Source organism: Danio rerio, chromosome 25 (genome assembly GCF_052040795.2).
Source record: "Danio rerio strain M-AB ecotype USA chromosome 25, GRCz13ab, whole genome shotgun sequence".
In the NCBI taxonomy this organism is placed as follows: Eukaryota; Metazoa; Chordata; class Actinopteri; order Cypriniformes; family Danionidae; genus Danio; species Danio rerio.
In genome coordinates this window covers 1,300,507-1,316,778 of record NC_141045.1, presented here as the reverse complement: position 1 = coordinate 1,316,778, position 16,272 = coordinate 1,300,507, and the positions used below count along the sequence as shown (strand labels likewise).

General features: G+C 39.8%; 2 protein-coding genes across 2 annotated transcripts in view; both read left to right on the top strand.

Moving 5' to 3' along the window:
- myo9ab (myosin IXAb) overlaps positions 1-2,319 on the top strand; it is a 63,721-nt gene extending 61,402 nt beyond the window's left edge. Inside the window, 4 exon segments of the mRNA NM_001423784.1 lie at positions 137-154; positions 706-890; positions 971-1,110; positions 1,721-2,319. Coding sequence (NP_001410713.1) covers positions 137-154; positions 706-890; positions 971-1,110; positions 1,721-2,139 — 762 coding nt within the window. The 3' untranslated portion in view covers positions 2,140-2,319.
- A 4,851-nt stretch (positions 2,320-7,170) lies between these two features.
- Positions 7,171-15,268, top strand: plex9.1 (PML-like exon 9.1). The gene is made up of 4 exons (XM_087311340.1): positions 7,171-7,460; positions 7,777-7,839; positions 8,647-8,861; positions 11,171-15,268. Exons 1-4 carry the CDS (start codon positions 7,322-7,324, stop codon positions 11,489-11,491), a joined length of 738 nt encoding a protein of 245 aa, XP_087167466.1. The 5' UTR covers positions 7,171-7,321; the 3' UTR covers positions 11,492-15,268.
- Positions 15,269-16,272: the final 1,004 nt, after the last annotated feature.

The window sequence follows — 16,272 nt, the reverse complement described above, 5'->3', positions numbered from 1 at the left end:
GCTCATTGCTTTATTTATTTGCTGAGTTTGTCTTTTTTTAATTGCGCATGCTACATCTTGCTGTTTTACTAACAACACCAAATTTTTTTTCTTTTATTGCTCCTTCATTGCTGCTTCTCATTGCATTATTACACAGCCAAACGCAGCTAAAAAGGTAAAGCTCAGTGTGTGTGTTAGTGTGCGTGCGTGCGTGTGTGTGTGTATTAGCGTGTGTGTCTGTAGAGACTTGAAATGCTGACCATCACCCTCATGTAAGGCGTTTCATGCTAGACTTTATTTTATTGTGTAAATATTATGTATTTATTTGTGTGTGTGTGTGTGTGTGTGTGTGTGTGTGTGTGTGTGTGTGTGTGTGTGTGTGTGTGTGTGTGTGTGTGTGTGTGTGTGTGTGTGTGTGTGAATTTTTTGTGTGCATTTGTAAAAATATTTTGTATATTTTGTCATTTTAAATATTTAAAAAAATATTAAAATGTTAAATAATGATATTTATTAATATTTTTGCCTATAATTTGTCTGTATTTCTTTAAATATATAATATTGTATTATTATAATATTATATGTATATATATATATTTTGTACTTTAATATTATATACATTATATCATATATTTTATTTATTTATTTAGTTATTATTTTATAGCACACAGTTTAAATCAGTAATTTGATGCTCTCTAATAATAAGGTTTTCTCTGCTCTGCTCTTTAGGGTAAGAGTCGTGCTCGTAAATCTGGCCGTCAAACGCCGTCTCCACCTTTAAGTCCTCGGGCGTCTGAGAGGGAGGAGCCTGTTGATGAGGGGGCGGAGCCTGTGCTGAGCGAGCAGCAGCAGGCAGCAATGCAGCAGGAGGAGAAAGTGTTGACGCAGCAGATAGAAAACCTGCAGAAGGAGAAGTAAACACACACCTTTATCACCTCCGCATGAACTATCCTTCCTGTCTGGAGGAGCTGACTTCATTATTGCTTCATTTTAGGGAAGAGCTGACCTATGAGATGCTGGCTTTGGAGCCGCGAGCGTCTGATGATGAGATGCTGGAGTCGGAGGCGTCAATCGGGACGGCGGACAGCTCAGAAAACCTGATGGAGTCCGAGGGAGCCGCTTCTGATCCGTGGGGTGATTAAAGTTTTGTGCATTTTGTTTGTAAGAGATTAAAAGCAGGTTGTGTTTTTTAAATGAATAGTCTAATGACTGTATCTTGATTGTAGGTGTTTTTTTCCTGTTGGGAAATAGGTAAAACTTAATTTCTACTGTTTTACCTCTTCCCAAAAAGGAAAACCAGCAGCTGTCATGGCTTTGCAGTCCCAAAATGTCAATATAATAGATATCTATGAGAAAACACAGAGAGAGTTGTCGCCAAATTAAGACTTAAAATCACGCCAGAGTGGATGAAAACCACCCAAAAGCACACAAGGGTTAAAAACTACACATTAAATAAGCTAAAACCCTTAATAATGTGATTATAATGTAAGTCAAGGGGGAAAAAACAGCCCCCAACATAACCAAAGGGGAGTCAATCTGCCCAAAGTGTATTGTTGAATTTTTGAACATTTTCAAATTATTTTCCCCAAAATATGTGTCAAAATAAGATTCATCACTAAACATCATCCCATTTGCTGAAACGCAGAGAGAGTTGTGGCCAAATTAAGACTCAAAATCACCCCAGAGTGGATGAAAACCACCCAACAGCACCCAAGGGTTAAGTTTAAAAATGTCTCTGTTTCAGAAAAAAGCCCCGGCGCAGTGTCTGCATCTCGCTGGAGGAAGTCGGAGTCTAAAAGCAGGCGATGTTTGCGGCGTCAGCCTGAATCTCTGGACTCTGTGGATTCAGCAGTCGCTTCTCTTTCCTCAGTGTCGTCGACGCCTCATTATCGGTTTCGCTCATCTTCTTCCGGTCCTCTGTTCTCCTCCAGCTCCCCAACTGGAGACCTGCACATTCTCCCCGACCCGGAGAGCTGCGAACAGGCTTCCCTGAGCGCCCGCTGTGCCTCCAGCTCCGAAAAAACCCGACCGCGGCCCCGAGCCAACCGGAGCTGCCCGCCGAAGCCCCGCGAGCCGGGAGACACTGGCGGACGCAGGAGAGAGCACGAGTTTGGTTCCTCACAGCCTTTAGTGCTGTATGGCAGCAATGAGTTCATGGTGTGAGGAAGATGATGATGATGATGATGAATCACAGTGGAAATTATTCTGCATTGATACTGAGATTTCATGAATGTATTGCGATTCTCTCTGGAATGGATTCGGAGCTTAGTTTTGAACAGCAGATGGGGCTTCAGGCTAGTTTTGAACAGCAGACGGCGCTCTAGGCTAGTTTTGAACAGCAGACTTTGCTCTAGTCTAGTTTTGAACAGCAGACGGCGCTCTAGGCTAGTTTTGAACAGCAGACTTTGCTCTAGTCTAGTTTTGAACAGCAGACGGCGCTCTAGGCTAGTTTTGAACAGCAAACGGCGCTCTAGGCTAGTTTTGAACAGCAGACAGCGCTCTAGCCTAGTTTTGAACAGCAGGTGGCGCTCTAGGCTAGTTTTGAACAGCAGACGGCACTTTAGGCTAGTTTTGAACAGCAGACGGCGCTCTAGTCTAGTTTTGAACAGCAGACGGCGCTCTAGTCTAGTTTTGAACAGCAAACGGCGCTCTAGGCTAGTTTTGAACAGCAGACGGCACTTTAGGCTAGTTTTGAACAGCAGACGGCGCTCTAGGCTAGTTTTGAACAGCAGACAGCGCTCTAGTCTAGTTTTGAACAGCAGACGGCGCTCTAGGCTAGTTTTGAACAGCAGACAGCGCTCTAGTCTAGTTTTGAACAGCAGACGGCGCTCTAGTCTAGTTTTGAACAGCAGGTGGCGCTCGGAGCTAGTTTTGAACAGCAGACGGCACTTTAGGCTAGTTTTGAACAGCAGATGGCGCTCTAGGCTAGTTTTGAACAGCAGACGGCACTTTAGGCTAGTTTTGAACAGCAGATGGCGCTCTAGGCTAGTTTTGAACAGCAGACGGCACTTTAGGCTAGTTTTGAACAGCAGATGGTGCGTTTTGAACAGCAGGTGGCGCTCTAGGCTAGTTTTTAACAGCAGATGGCGCTCTAGGCTAGTTTTGAACAGCAGAAGGCGCTCTAGACTAGTTTTTAACAGCAGATGACGCTCTAGACTAGTTTTTAACAGCAGATGACGCTCTAGACTAGTTTTTAACAGCAGATGGTGCTCTAGGCTAGATTTGAACAGCAGACGGCGCTCTAGACTAGTTTTTAACAGCAGATGGTGCTCTAGGCTAGATTTGAACAGCAGACGGCACTCTAGTTTTGAACAACAGACGGCACTCTAGGCTAGTGTGTAACAGCAGGTGGCACTCTCCAGTGGTGTGCATATAGGATTTAATGCTGTTTGTAAAGCACATAGCGCCATCTGTTGGTAAAAACTAAGCTCAGAGTCCATTGGGGAGAGAATCACAGTGCATTCAAAAAATCTGTAAATCCATACAGAAACATTTCCCAATTGGATTCATGGCCACAGCTCTTGATAATGATGTCCACCTTTTGCTGAATAACTCTAACGGCTTGAAAATCAACCATCTGGCCTTTCATGCAACAGTGGCCCATCCTTCATCCTTCCAGTGAACAAAACGTAAGGAAGGATCGAAAGTAGTGAACGGTGTGGAAATGAATGGGAAGCATCACAGTGAACATGACCTACTGACTGTAAAGTGGACCGGCTGGACCAGTCCATTTTTCACAATAGATTCTAGAGTAGCTGAGCAGGGAACGAGCGATTTTTACTTAAGCTGTAATGTCCATTTATCATGTTTACAGAACTGAGCCAATGAGAGGTCAGGTGACTTCAGCCGACTGCATGCCGCATCGCTATCATTGTTTTCACTCTATGATTAAAAACCTTTGATAAAGTGCTAAATATGTAAAGTAATATTATATTATTGATAAGAGTTCCTGTAAATAGCTGAAATCCCTGAGCTGCTGGTTGACCCATGTGAAAATAATGTCTTTTTGTGTTGCAGATGTTGTGTTTCTTACGGACGAGCCTCATAAAATGGCACACGCTCTTATTCATCCCCAGTGAATTGTTTTGATTCTGGGTATTCATCCTTTTTTTATTTATTTCTTTAAAACACAAAGATAAAGGATGATTAGGGATGAAACGTCAGATATGTGTAACGTGTTTGTCCCACAATTCTTTGCTGTAGTGCAACCAAATCAAGACTTGAACATCTATTTTGTCACCCTTAAATTGCTTTTTTTTAAAGTATATTGTGTTTTATAAGTGCTTATTTTATTGTGAATTTCAGGTATCTGGATTTATTTTGGTGTGACTTTCCACTGTGCCATCTGGAATTACGTTATTTTAGGCAACAATGTCCTTTCTGTGTTTTAATTTAGGGCTAATTTATCATGAGCGTCTATAACAGGGTCGTCTGCTGTGTATTTTTCCCCTTTATTCTGACATCAACGTCCGCATTTATTGCAGTAAGGACACATAACAGCAAAAAGAATTAACCATAATCAGTTTACATGATAAACATTGCTGTTTATGTGCAGGGAATGTGTCTCCAGAAGCTGTTTACTGTTTTTCCATGTGCTGTTACTAATATTTATGTCTATATCTATGTCATCATAGCATCTATTGCAAGAAACCGTCACCATTGGTGCAATATCATGAAAGACTGTAAGCTAATTATGTTTAAATAAGTATACTTGGGTACTATTCTAACCATAAGTCCACTAATGCAGTCCACTATCTTGGCAGAGAGAAGGAAACGGTTTGTTTATTGTTTTGCGTCCTGCATAAGTGAATGTAATCATGTAGCATGCCACACTATTGACAAAACAAATCTCCTTTACAGCCGCTGTTTGAGGCCAGAAACATACTCTATGCAAATATACGCGTGAACTATTATGGCTTCAGTACTTAAGGGTGTCACTTACCTTCAGTTTCTGTAGTTGAACTGGTTTTAGACTGCTAGGTGTAAACATGCCGACGTTTTAACTAACCTAGGACCGCTGCTTCAGTATGAGCATACAAACTGACGGTTTTTATGCTAATGAGCTCGCGCGCGCTGTTTTGAATGCAGAAACACGTGCGTGTAGTAGAGTATGTTTCGCGCTAAGACTGTAAAGATAAACAAGGGATGTAATGGAGGGATGTAATATCTTGCATATGACGATTATTTTTCAGTTGAATGATCCTGCTTTGTGTTTGATGGACTGAGACAGTCTGTGCTTTGAGATTTTGTGTTTGTGCTGTCGGGAGCACATTGTAAACGGTGCAATTTGTGGAATATTTCCTTAATGTGTTAATCAGTGTGTGCGGATGTAAAGAAAATGAACATCATTGTCTTATTAAAAAAAAAAGATTATTAAAGAAATATTGCAATGTTTTTTTTTAGTTGTTACACTGACAACAGTGGCAGTACTAGTTTAAATGGCACCCTTAGTGAAACCACCCCAAACATACCCCATCCCCCAAGAAATAAGGACACTATGTGGTTGACTTTATTTACATTTTAAATATTTAAAATAATTATTATACATACATTTAAATATATTTATTTATTTTCAGTAAATATAACAATTTGTTTATCATTATTATTATTATTATTATTATTATCATATACAATTATTACACTAAAAAAATAACAGAAATCAGTCCTAAATGTAGCTGAAAAACAATTTAAAGACACAACTGGAGTCATAGTCTATGACTTATGCATGAATATAAATTATGACAGTTCTATAGAATACAAAAAATATATGTTTTATAGAATTATCTGTAATATTAGACCTGACTCATGGCCGAGAATTAATGTTATGAAGTCTTTGTTATCTCCCTGACTCATTATCCCTCCTTTCTGCTTCATAGCCATGCTTAGTCAAAGTAACATCATCATATGAAATAAACTTTAGTTTTGTCAACTTGCATGTACAATAAACAACCGGGGTCAGGAACAGCGCGCGGGAATGGCTTTCTGCACACATGCGTCAGTTTGTTTTCACGAGCGTTGTTTCTGTTGCACCGTTGCATGTAAAGAAAAACAAAATAGCAAAAGAAGCCAAATGTGAAAAGTCTAACATCTTTATTCTGGGATGACCACTCTAAATAATTACACTTGCATTAAGTAAATCTGATCTCAAAGCTTTTACTGGGGCACTTTTTTTGCACCATCTCCTCATGTCACCCCCAGCAAGATGCCACTCTGGGCAATCGCCCATACTGCCCGTGCCTAAATCCGCCACTGACTGGCAATATGTATTAATATATTTTAATACTGGGCCAGGCAGTGGCGCAGTAGGTAGTGCTGTCGCCTCACAGCAAGAAGTTCGCTGGGTTGCTGATTCGATCCTCGGCTCAGTTGGCATTTCTGTGTGGAGTTTGCATGTTCTCCCTGCCTTCGCGTGGGTTTCCCCCGGGTGCTCCGGTTTCCCCCACAGTCCAAACACATGCGGTACAGGAGAATTGGGTTGGCTAAATTGTCCGTAGTGCATGAGTGTGTGTGTGAATGTGTGTGTGGATGTTTCCCAGAGATGGGTTGCGGCTGGAAGGGCATCCGCTGCGTAAAAACTTGCTGTATAAGTTGGTGGTTCATTCCGCTGTGGCGACCCCAGATTAATAAAGAGACTAAGCAGACAAGAAAATGAATGAATATTTTAATAATTATTAATATCATTTATACCCTTTTTAATAGGAAATATGGACACATTTCAATGTTTAAGAGTGAAAATATTGTAAATCACTAATAATTTTAAGTATTTTAAGTCTGGCTTATCTTATGTGGTCACAGAATAGCTTCAATTGTAATGTAGCCTAATTTCAGAACAGTTGCTTATCATAATAAAAATAATCATAATCAAATATTTATACATGTAATTTAATACAATTATATACATTTCTATAGTTGTTTTTCAATAATTTATCGTGTTAACGCATAGCTTAGACCCTAGTGGTCATGTTTGAGGTGCTTGTTGATTTAAACAGCTTAAATTCATGCGTGTCTGTTTATTAGTGTGTGCGTATGTTTGTTTGTCTCGGTATGTTTGTTTGTGCTTATTAATGTGTGTATGTGTCTTTATTAGTGTGTGTTTATTAGTGTGTGTGTTGTCATGACAGTAGGTCTTATGACATGCGGGCGTAACTCTCATTCTTCACAGATTTATCATCGCAGTTTCCTACAAAAAGAGATGTGTGTGTGTTAAGTGTGTATGTGAGAGTGTTTTGTGTGTGTGTTCGTATTCGAAACCGACCGCAAAAAAGTTTCCAGCTTAGACGGATGTGTGTGTGTGTGTGTGGGTTTTGAGTGTGTTCTGAAAAAACGAAACACAGCAGACTTTCCAATGTGTCCGGCGAAGCTCCAGAGAGCGGCGCAGCGTCCCTGTGTTCCCCCGGCGAGTGTGTCTGTGTTCGGGCGGATCGCGGGTGTTCTGCGCGCGGTGACTGGACTCCTGCTGCGGCTCCTCCAGTGGATCACGAGCGGTGAGTCTCGCACTTTCCACACACAGAAACAACAACAAAAGCAGGAACACACTGCTGTCCGTGCAGGATTTACAACAACTCCGCTTTAACCACAACAGTGTGTGAGCTAAACAACAGAAGACACACAATTAACACTCACAGAATCACAACTTCCGCTAAAATAATCACGACTAGTTAATAACATTTCAGTCGCGTTGACTTTGTAATGACTGTTGTTTCGGTTTCGCGATAATGTGTGTGTGTAGTCATCACAGTGGTAGATTTTTTGTCTGTTGTAGTTCTGACGTGTGTGTGTGTGCGTGTGTGTGTTTGACAGGTAAAGCCATGATAAGCGAGGAAGAGACGCTGGTGTTCTTTGACCTGGAGACCACCGGACTGGGTACATATCAAACTCTTTTATTTACATAGGCTACTTTCACTAGATAAGTACTTTATTAAAGAGATGCAGCAGGCGTTTGAAGGATTGTAGTAACTGTTATATACGCTTTATGACGATATATTTAAAGGTTCATGAGTGGAACAAGCTGAACACGTGTCAGTATTACACCTGAATTCAATATTGTGCCAGAATGCTGTAAAGTTTATTAATTGTCCAATTCATTCATTCATTCATTCATTTTCTTTTTGGCCTAGTTCCTTTATTAATCCGTGTCACCACAGTGGAATGAACCACCAACTTATCCAGGATATGTTTTACGCAGCGAATGTCCTTCCAGCTGCAACCCAGTACTGAGAAAAAGTTGTCCAATTTTAAATTAATATTGTTTTAATTATATAAAAAAGGAATATAGAATTCACATTAAAAATACCAAAACAATATATAAATATGAAGTCAGAATTATTAGCCCCCTGTTTATTTCTGTTTAGCGGAGAGCAGATGTTTCCAGCACATTTCTAATCATAACAGTGTTAATAACTCATCTCTAATAACTGATTTATTTTCTCTTTGTCATGATGACAGTAAATATTATTAGACTAGATATTCTTCAAGACACTTCTATACAGCTTAAAGTGACATTTAAAGGCTTCACTAGGGTAATTAGGGTAACTAGGCAGGTTAGGGTAATTAGGCAAGTTATTGTATAATGATTGTTTGATCAACTACGTGTAAACACATATAAAAGTGTCAATATCAGATTTTTGTAATATAGTGTGTAACCTGTTTCTCTGGTTGTCCTGTGTTCAGACACGTCCCGCTGTGATATCGTGCAGTTGTCGGCCATCAGCGGCGCTCAGGTGTTCAGTGTGTATCTGCTGCCACGCTGCTGCATAACGGAGGGAGCGTCTCAAGTCACCGGCCTCTGGGTGGACGGGTCTACGCTGATGTTAAGAGAGCAGCCCGTGCAGACCGTCCCACACCAGCAGGCCCTCACAGGATTCATACGCTTCCTGCAGAACAAGGTCAGTGGAGAGTCACTGTTTGGATGTGTTTTGATTTCAGTACTTTTTTCAAATGTGCTGTGTTTCAGTGTGGTTTTAGTTTGTTTCATTAATAGTTTTGTTACAACAGTAATTTGGGAACTGAAAGTCTCACCCTAAATGACTGATTGCCCCACCCTAAATGAGTAATAGCATGATAACCCGCCCTAAAGGACTGATAGCCTTGCTGTAAATGATTAATAGTTCCACCTTAAATGACTGATTAGTAGCTCCGCCTTAATGGATTGATAACCCCACCCTAAATGATTACTAGCTCCGCCTTAATGTACTGATAACCCCACCCTAAATGATCACTAGCTCCGCCTTAATGTACTGATAACCCCACCCTAAATGATCACTAGCTCCACCTTAATGTACTGATAACCCCGCCCTAAATGATTACTAGCTCCGCCTTAATGTACTGATAACCCCGCCCTAAATGATTACTAGCTCCGCCTTAATGTACTGATAACCCCGCCCTAAATGATTACTAGCTCTACCTTAATGTACTGATATCCCCGCCCTAAATGATTACTAGCTCCACCTTAATGTACTGATATCCCCGCCCTAAATGATTACTAGCTCCACCTTAATGTACTGATAACTCTGCCCTAAATGATTACTAGCTCCACCTTAATGTACTGATATCCCCGCCCTAAATGATTACTAGCTCCACCTTAATGTACTGATAACCCCGCCCTAAATGATTACTAGCTCCACCTTAATGTACTGATATCCCCGCCCTAAATGATTACTAGCTCCACCTTAATGTACTGATATCCCCGCCCTAAATGATTACTAGCTCCACCTTAATGTACTGATAACCCCGCCCTAAATTATTACTAGCTCCACCTTAATGTACTGATATCCCCGCCCTAAATGATTACTAGCTCCACCTTAATGTACTGATAACCCTGCCCTAAATGATTACTAGCTCTACCTTAATGTACTGATAACCCCGCCCTAAATGATTACTAGCTCCACCTTAATGTACTGATAACCCTGCCCTAAATGATTACTAGCTCCACCTTAATGTACTGATAACCCCGCCCTAAATGATCACTAGCTCCACCTTAATGTACTGATAACCCCGCCCTAAATGATTACTAGCTCCACCTTAATGTACTGATAACTCTGCCCTAAATGATTACTAGCTCCACCTTAATGTACTGATATCCCCGCCCTAAATGATTACTAGCTCTACTTTAATGTACTGATATCCCCGCCCTAAATGATTACTAGCTCCGCCTTAATGTACTAATATCCCCGCCCTAAATGATTATTAGCTCCGCCTTAATGGATTGATAAACCGCCCTAAATGATTACTAGCCTTTCTTTAATGCACTGATAACCCCGCCCTAAATGATTACTAGCTCCACCTTAATGTACTGATAATTCCGCCCTAAATGATTACTAGCTCCACCTTAATGTACTGATATCCCCGTCCTAAATGATTACTTGCTCCGCCTTAATGTACTGATATCCCCGCCCTAAATGATTACTAGCTCCACCTTAATGGATTGATAACCCGCCCTAAATGATTACTAGCTCCACCTTAATGTACTGATAACCCCGCCCTAAATGATTACTAGCTCTACCTTAATGTACTGATATCCCCGCCCTAAATGATTACTAGCTCCGCCTTAATGTACTAATATCCCCGCCCTAAATGATTATTAGCTCCGCCTTAATGGATTGATAAACCGCCCTAAATGATTACTAGCCTTTCTTTAAAGCACTGATAACCACACCCTAAATGATTACTTGCTCCGCCCTAATGTACTGATAACCCCGCCCTAAATGATTACTAGCTCCGCCTTAATGGATTGATAACCAGCCCTAAATGATTACTAGCTCCACCTTAATTTACTGGTAACCCCACCCTAAATTATCACTAGCTCCGCCTTAATGTACTGATAACCCCGCCCTAAATGATTACTAGCTCCGCCTTAATGTACTGATTACTCCGCCCTAAATGATTACTAGCCCTGCCTTAATGCACTGATAACCCCGCCCTAAATGACTACTAGCTCCGCCCTAAAGGACTAATAACCCAGCCCTAAATTATTACTAGCCCCTCCTTAATGGGCTGACAGTCCCATCCTAAATGACTGGTAGCCCTGACCTAAATTAGTGATTGCCCCACCCTAAAGAGGTAATAACCCCGCCTTAAATGCTTAATAGCTCCGTCTTAAGGGACTGATAGCCCCACCCAAAAGGACTAAACATAAGATGTAGGTAATAGTCTGTGTCAAGTTCAGTGTGTGTTTACTGAAATATTCTTTCCTCAGACCTTCGGCAGGCCGATCCTGGTGGGCCACAACAGCCGGCGGTTCGACTGGCCCATCCTGCGGCGTGTGCTGGAGGAGTTCGGGCTGCTGCAGGAGTTCAGGAGCTGTGTGTCGGAGTGTGTGGACACGCTGAGTCTGAGCCGGGAGATGTTTAGAAATGCTCTACAGAAATTCTCACAGCCTTTCCTGGTCCAGCACTTTCTGCAGCAGGAGTATAGAGCTCACGACGCATCTGAAGACGTGCGCACGCTGCAGGAGCTCTACAGAGTGTGGAGACCCTCACTGGAGCTCAGGGATAATCACACGTTCAGACTACAGTGAGGAGAAATTAGGATTATTTACATTGCAGGCATCTTAAAGGGACAGTGCATTAAATAATCACTCTCTACAATTGATTGTAATCGGAGGAAATTGACTTGCTTATATATACTTTTGTAATATATATGGTGGTCGATGGTGGTTTATAACATTTTTATTTAAATATAAAAAATATAAAATAATCTGATAATTAATTTTTTATTTTTTTAAAGCAACAGAGAGCAATACAAAATGCAACAATTATAAAGACAAAAATAAAGAAAAAGCAGCAAAAAAAGCACATAAGATAGAAAAAAAGATTTTAAAAAGTGTCTGTATTTGTCGACAGAATAAAAATGTGCATCAAATTTGCGGAGAGTAAATGATGGTGCAGTTTTCATCAGTGGGTGCACTGTCTCTTTAAATGTAGTGCAACTTAAAGGGATAAATGACACCAAAGTGTAAACTGAGTCATCATTTACTCTATTTGCAAAACTGTAATAATAATAATGATGATGATGATTATAAAGAGTATAATTGTTGAGAACAAATGTTTGTAGGGTAAACGATGGCTCTGTTTGAATTTGTAGATGCACTGTCCCTTTAATTGAGTGCAATTTAAAGGTACAGCGCTCTGAAAAATCACTCGCTTTTTAAATCAATCCTTTATCTAAAAGCAGTAACCACTGACATCAGTAGTGTTTGTATTTTTCCTGCTGTCATACTCAGTGATTACTGGTTTATAAGATGCGTGTAAATGCTTATAGCTTGTGAACAGAATAAGCCAGTGTATGGAGAGTAAAATGTCATGTTATATTTTTAAGTGAACTGTACCTTTAAGTTGTGCTGAATTGAAAGTGAGCCAAACATCAGTCACTTTCCAACTGTTAAAGTCGATGGGGATTGACTTTAATTGCAATAATGATCGATTTCAAGCATTGTTGAAGTAGTCGATGTTGAGTAAATGTGTGTTTTTTTTTGTTTTTGTTGAGTGAACTGTTTCTTTAAGTGGTACTAAATTTAAAGAGACAGTACACATCCACCCCCTCCCCCTTAAGAAATGACTGTCCATTATTTCCAAACTGGTAACCATTGACTTCAACAGTATTTTAGCATGGTGGTCAATGGTTAGAAGATATTCTGAAGAATGTTGGAAATCACTTGTGTTCAGTTGAATAACTGTACGAGGTTTGGATTGAATTTAGAGTGAGGGATTTCTTGGTGTACCGTCTCTTTAAGTGTAATGCAACTTAAAGGGACAGTTGTCGAAAAAGGGATCATTGTGCCTCGAATTGTGCATTCCCACTAGTTTGACGCCTGTATTGATTTATTTAGTAAAGTTGCAGTAGAGTTAAAGGCGCAGTGCAGCCAGAAATCACTGTTGAACACAGGAGACATTTGAAACAATCAATGTTGAGGTGGTATCAGTATGTTTACTGTTATAACAGTGTTCAACATTGTTCAGAAGTATTTTCGGTAACACTTTATAATAACTGCACACTATAGATCATTTATTAAGCATTAGCATGTAGTGAATTCATCATCTGTTAGGCATTAACTCTACATTAATAAACATTAGTAAGCAGTTTATAACTGCAGCTACTAATGCTGTACTCTTGACTTACAACCACATGTATAATGTGCCTAATAATTGTATTTTCATACTGTGTTAATGATTTATTTATCATTACTAAATGAAGTATTGCATTATATAAACAAGAAAAATGACATACACGACTTTATTCAGTCTTATTTGTTTGAAGATACACAAATGAAACTGTGCTTCAAATGAAAAAGTCATCTTTGCAGCCTGATCTTAAATAAATCACTGACCTGTTTAATCATTGCTTATTATTATATTGTTGTTGTATCCAGTTGTATGTTGTATTTTGACACCTGTTATTTGGCAATATTTGGACTTTACAGTCATTTTATTGTTTAGAGAAGATTGCAAAGATTATTGTTCAGTTGATTCTGAGCGTTTATTTGTCATTTATAAGGGATTTATAAAGCATGAATAGTCTTAGCTCACAAAACTGCATTAATAAAGCATTCATTAACATGTATAGTAACTATTAATATACGGCTGAATAATAACTACTTCAATAATGAACTACTCTTAAATGCAAAGGGTTTGTAAATAATGCGATACTTCATTTAGTAATGATAAATAAATCATTAACACAGTATGAAAATACAATTATTAGGCACATTATACATGTGGTTGTAAGTCAAGAATCCAGCATTAGTAGCTGCAGTTATAAACTGCTTACTAATGTTTATTAATGTAGAGTTAATGCCTAACAGATGATGAATTCACTACATGCTAATGCTTAATAAATGATTTATAGTGTGCAGTTATCATAAAGTGTTACCGCGTTTTCTTTTGTGTTGAGTTGAAGGAAAAATGTCTGGTTTAGAAGAGAAGAAACAGTAAATGGTGAGGAAATGTTTTCTGTGAGCTGCAGCTTTAAGTTAGTCAAGCTTGAAAGGCCAGTTCAGCCAATATTGAGCAGTCAGTGATTATTGAGTCAGCTTGTGCTTGTTTCAAATCTGAGTTCCTTCCTTCATTCACAAGTGAAGATATTTGTTTTGTAATGTTAGAAACGTGTGTCTATTGACTTCCACAGTATTTATTTGTCTGTTACAGCAGTGAATGTTGACTGGTTTTCCATCAGTAGGCAGAATATCTTCGCTTGTGTTTAATGAAGAAAGAATCAGCATTTTGGGGTGAACTGCCCCCTGAAATATATGAACATGTAAATAGAGGCTCAGCGAGGGCAATACTGTGTGCTATTAGTGACGTGGTTTAACAGTGGCAAAATAAGGCTGAATGTTTAGTAGTGTTTGTGAAATGATTGAAGTGTGTGTGTGTGTGTGTGCTAATCATGCATGGGTAAATACACACCTGCATATATATATGTGTGTGCAGAAATGTTTGTATATAAAAGGTTTTTATATAGGAATACATTCATTCATTCATTTTCATGTCGGCTTAGTCCCTTTATTAATCCAGGGTCGCCACAGCGGAATGAACTGCCAACTTATCCAGCAAGTTTTTACGCAGCGGACGCCCTTCCAGCCGCAACCCATCTCTGGGAACCATACACACACACACACACACACACACACACTACGGAATTCACCTGTACCGCATGTCTTTGGACTGTGGGGGAAATCGGAGAACCCGGAGGAAACCCACGTGAATGCAGGGAGAACATGCAAACTCCACACAGAAACACCAACTAAGCCGAGGATCGAACCAGCGACCTTCTTGCTGTAAGGCGAACGTGCTACCCACTGCGCCACTGCCTCGCCCTATATAGGAATAATGTAAATATATTAGTTTACATACATATACATAAATATATGCGGTACACAGGCGATGGGTGTGATTTAGCAGCGTTTAGGTTGACAGCAGGTTTTGTTTACAGGAGTGACATTTAGCAGAGTCTTACTTTCTGAAGGCGATTTGAGTGAAAACAGATCAAGAGTGTTTCTAGTGTTTACTCGGACTGTCTGATCATATGAGTTATATTATGCTGACAGGATTAATATATTGCACTTGTGTATGGTCACAGGTTGACAGTTATTGCTATGAATATCCACATGGCATGGTGCTTGGTTTGTGTGGCTGATATTGTTGTGATGTGTGCATGCTTCATTTCAGAGTGGCTGGTGTACTTGATGTGTGCTGTACGTTCATTTAGTAATGCTGGTTTGCTTGTATTTATTTAGTCAGTGATTGAATGAGTAGGTGTCCACATTTATTTACTGAATAAAGAAATGCCATCATTCATACATGATTTCAGTCATCCATCTGTCAAATGTTTACCTGTATGTGTGTGTGTGTGTGTGTGTGTTTATATTTATTTATGTACATACATATGTGTATTCATTATTGATGCATTATTATACAGTACTTTTGTTAAGTCATACATGCATTTATTCATATGTAGTTGAGTGTGAAATGAGTGATATCCTTGGGAAGGTGTGTGCGTGTGTGTGTGTGTGTGTGTAAGTGCGTGTGTGTGTGTTTATATTTATTTATGTACATACATATGTGTATTCATTATTGATGCATTATTATACAGTACTTCTGTTGTCATACATGCATTTATTCATATGTAGTTGAGTGTGAAATGAGTGATATCCTTGGGAAGGTGTGTGTGTGTGTGTGTAAGTGCGTGCTGAAATCAGGTAGTCCAGTAGCTCATCATCCTTGTGGAGTGAGGACAGCAGGTCATCCGAATGTTCTGGAAATGCACCCAGCTGACTGAGAGGATGAGAAATGTATCTGGAGAGGTGACAGAGACTACATGCTAATCTAAATTGCAGTTATTGACAGTGTCAAGCCAACATTAAAGGGAAAGGTTGGAGAAACCCGCTGGGGTTGAATCCGGGTCTGTGCTGATGTCGTCTGCTCGGTGGAGTTGCGCAGGTCTTTACCCTCGTAGGTCTTCACACAAGGATGCTGGACTGCCTGCACATTTATACTCCAACACACTCTGTAAACGCTGCTGTGATCATCAATTACCCAGCAGCCACTTCAGCACACAGCTGCAGCAAATCCTAACCACAGCTGATGCCTGTGCCTTCATCATGACTATGACTGGACACATTTATGACTGCACTCAATGAATGAATATATGGCTGCATGCGTGTACTCATGCATGAATGAACAGATCTGCTAATATATTACATTAGCTCAAGATCAATGCCGAATTACTAATATGAACAACACATTTATACAGGTATGACTACACATGTACATATGAAAAGTGTTTCAATGACTACAATTATAT

Excerpts from the sequence above, each read along its gene's own strand:
- plex9.1 (XM_087311340.1), top strand. The coding sequence starts at position 7,322 with ATGTGTCCGGCGAAGCTCCAGAGAGCGGCGCAGCGTCCCTGTGTTCCC. Across the intron at positions 7,461-7,776 it reads CCTCCAGTGGATCACGAGCG|GTAAAGCCATGATAAGCGAG; the intron begins GTGAGTCTCGCA and ends TGTGTTTGACAG. Across the intron at positions 8,862-11,170 it reads TACGCTTCCTGCAGAACAAG|ACCTTCGGCAGGCCGATCCT; the intron begins GTCAGTGGAGAG and ends TTCTTTCCTCAG.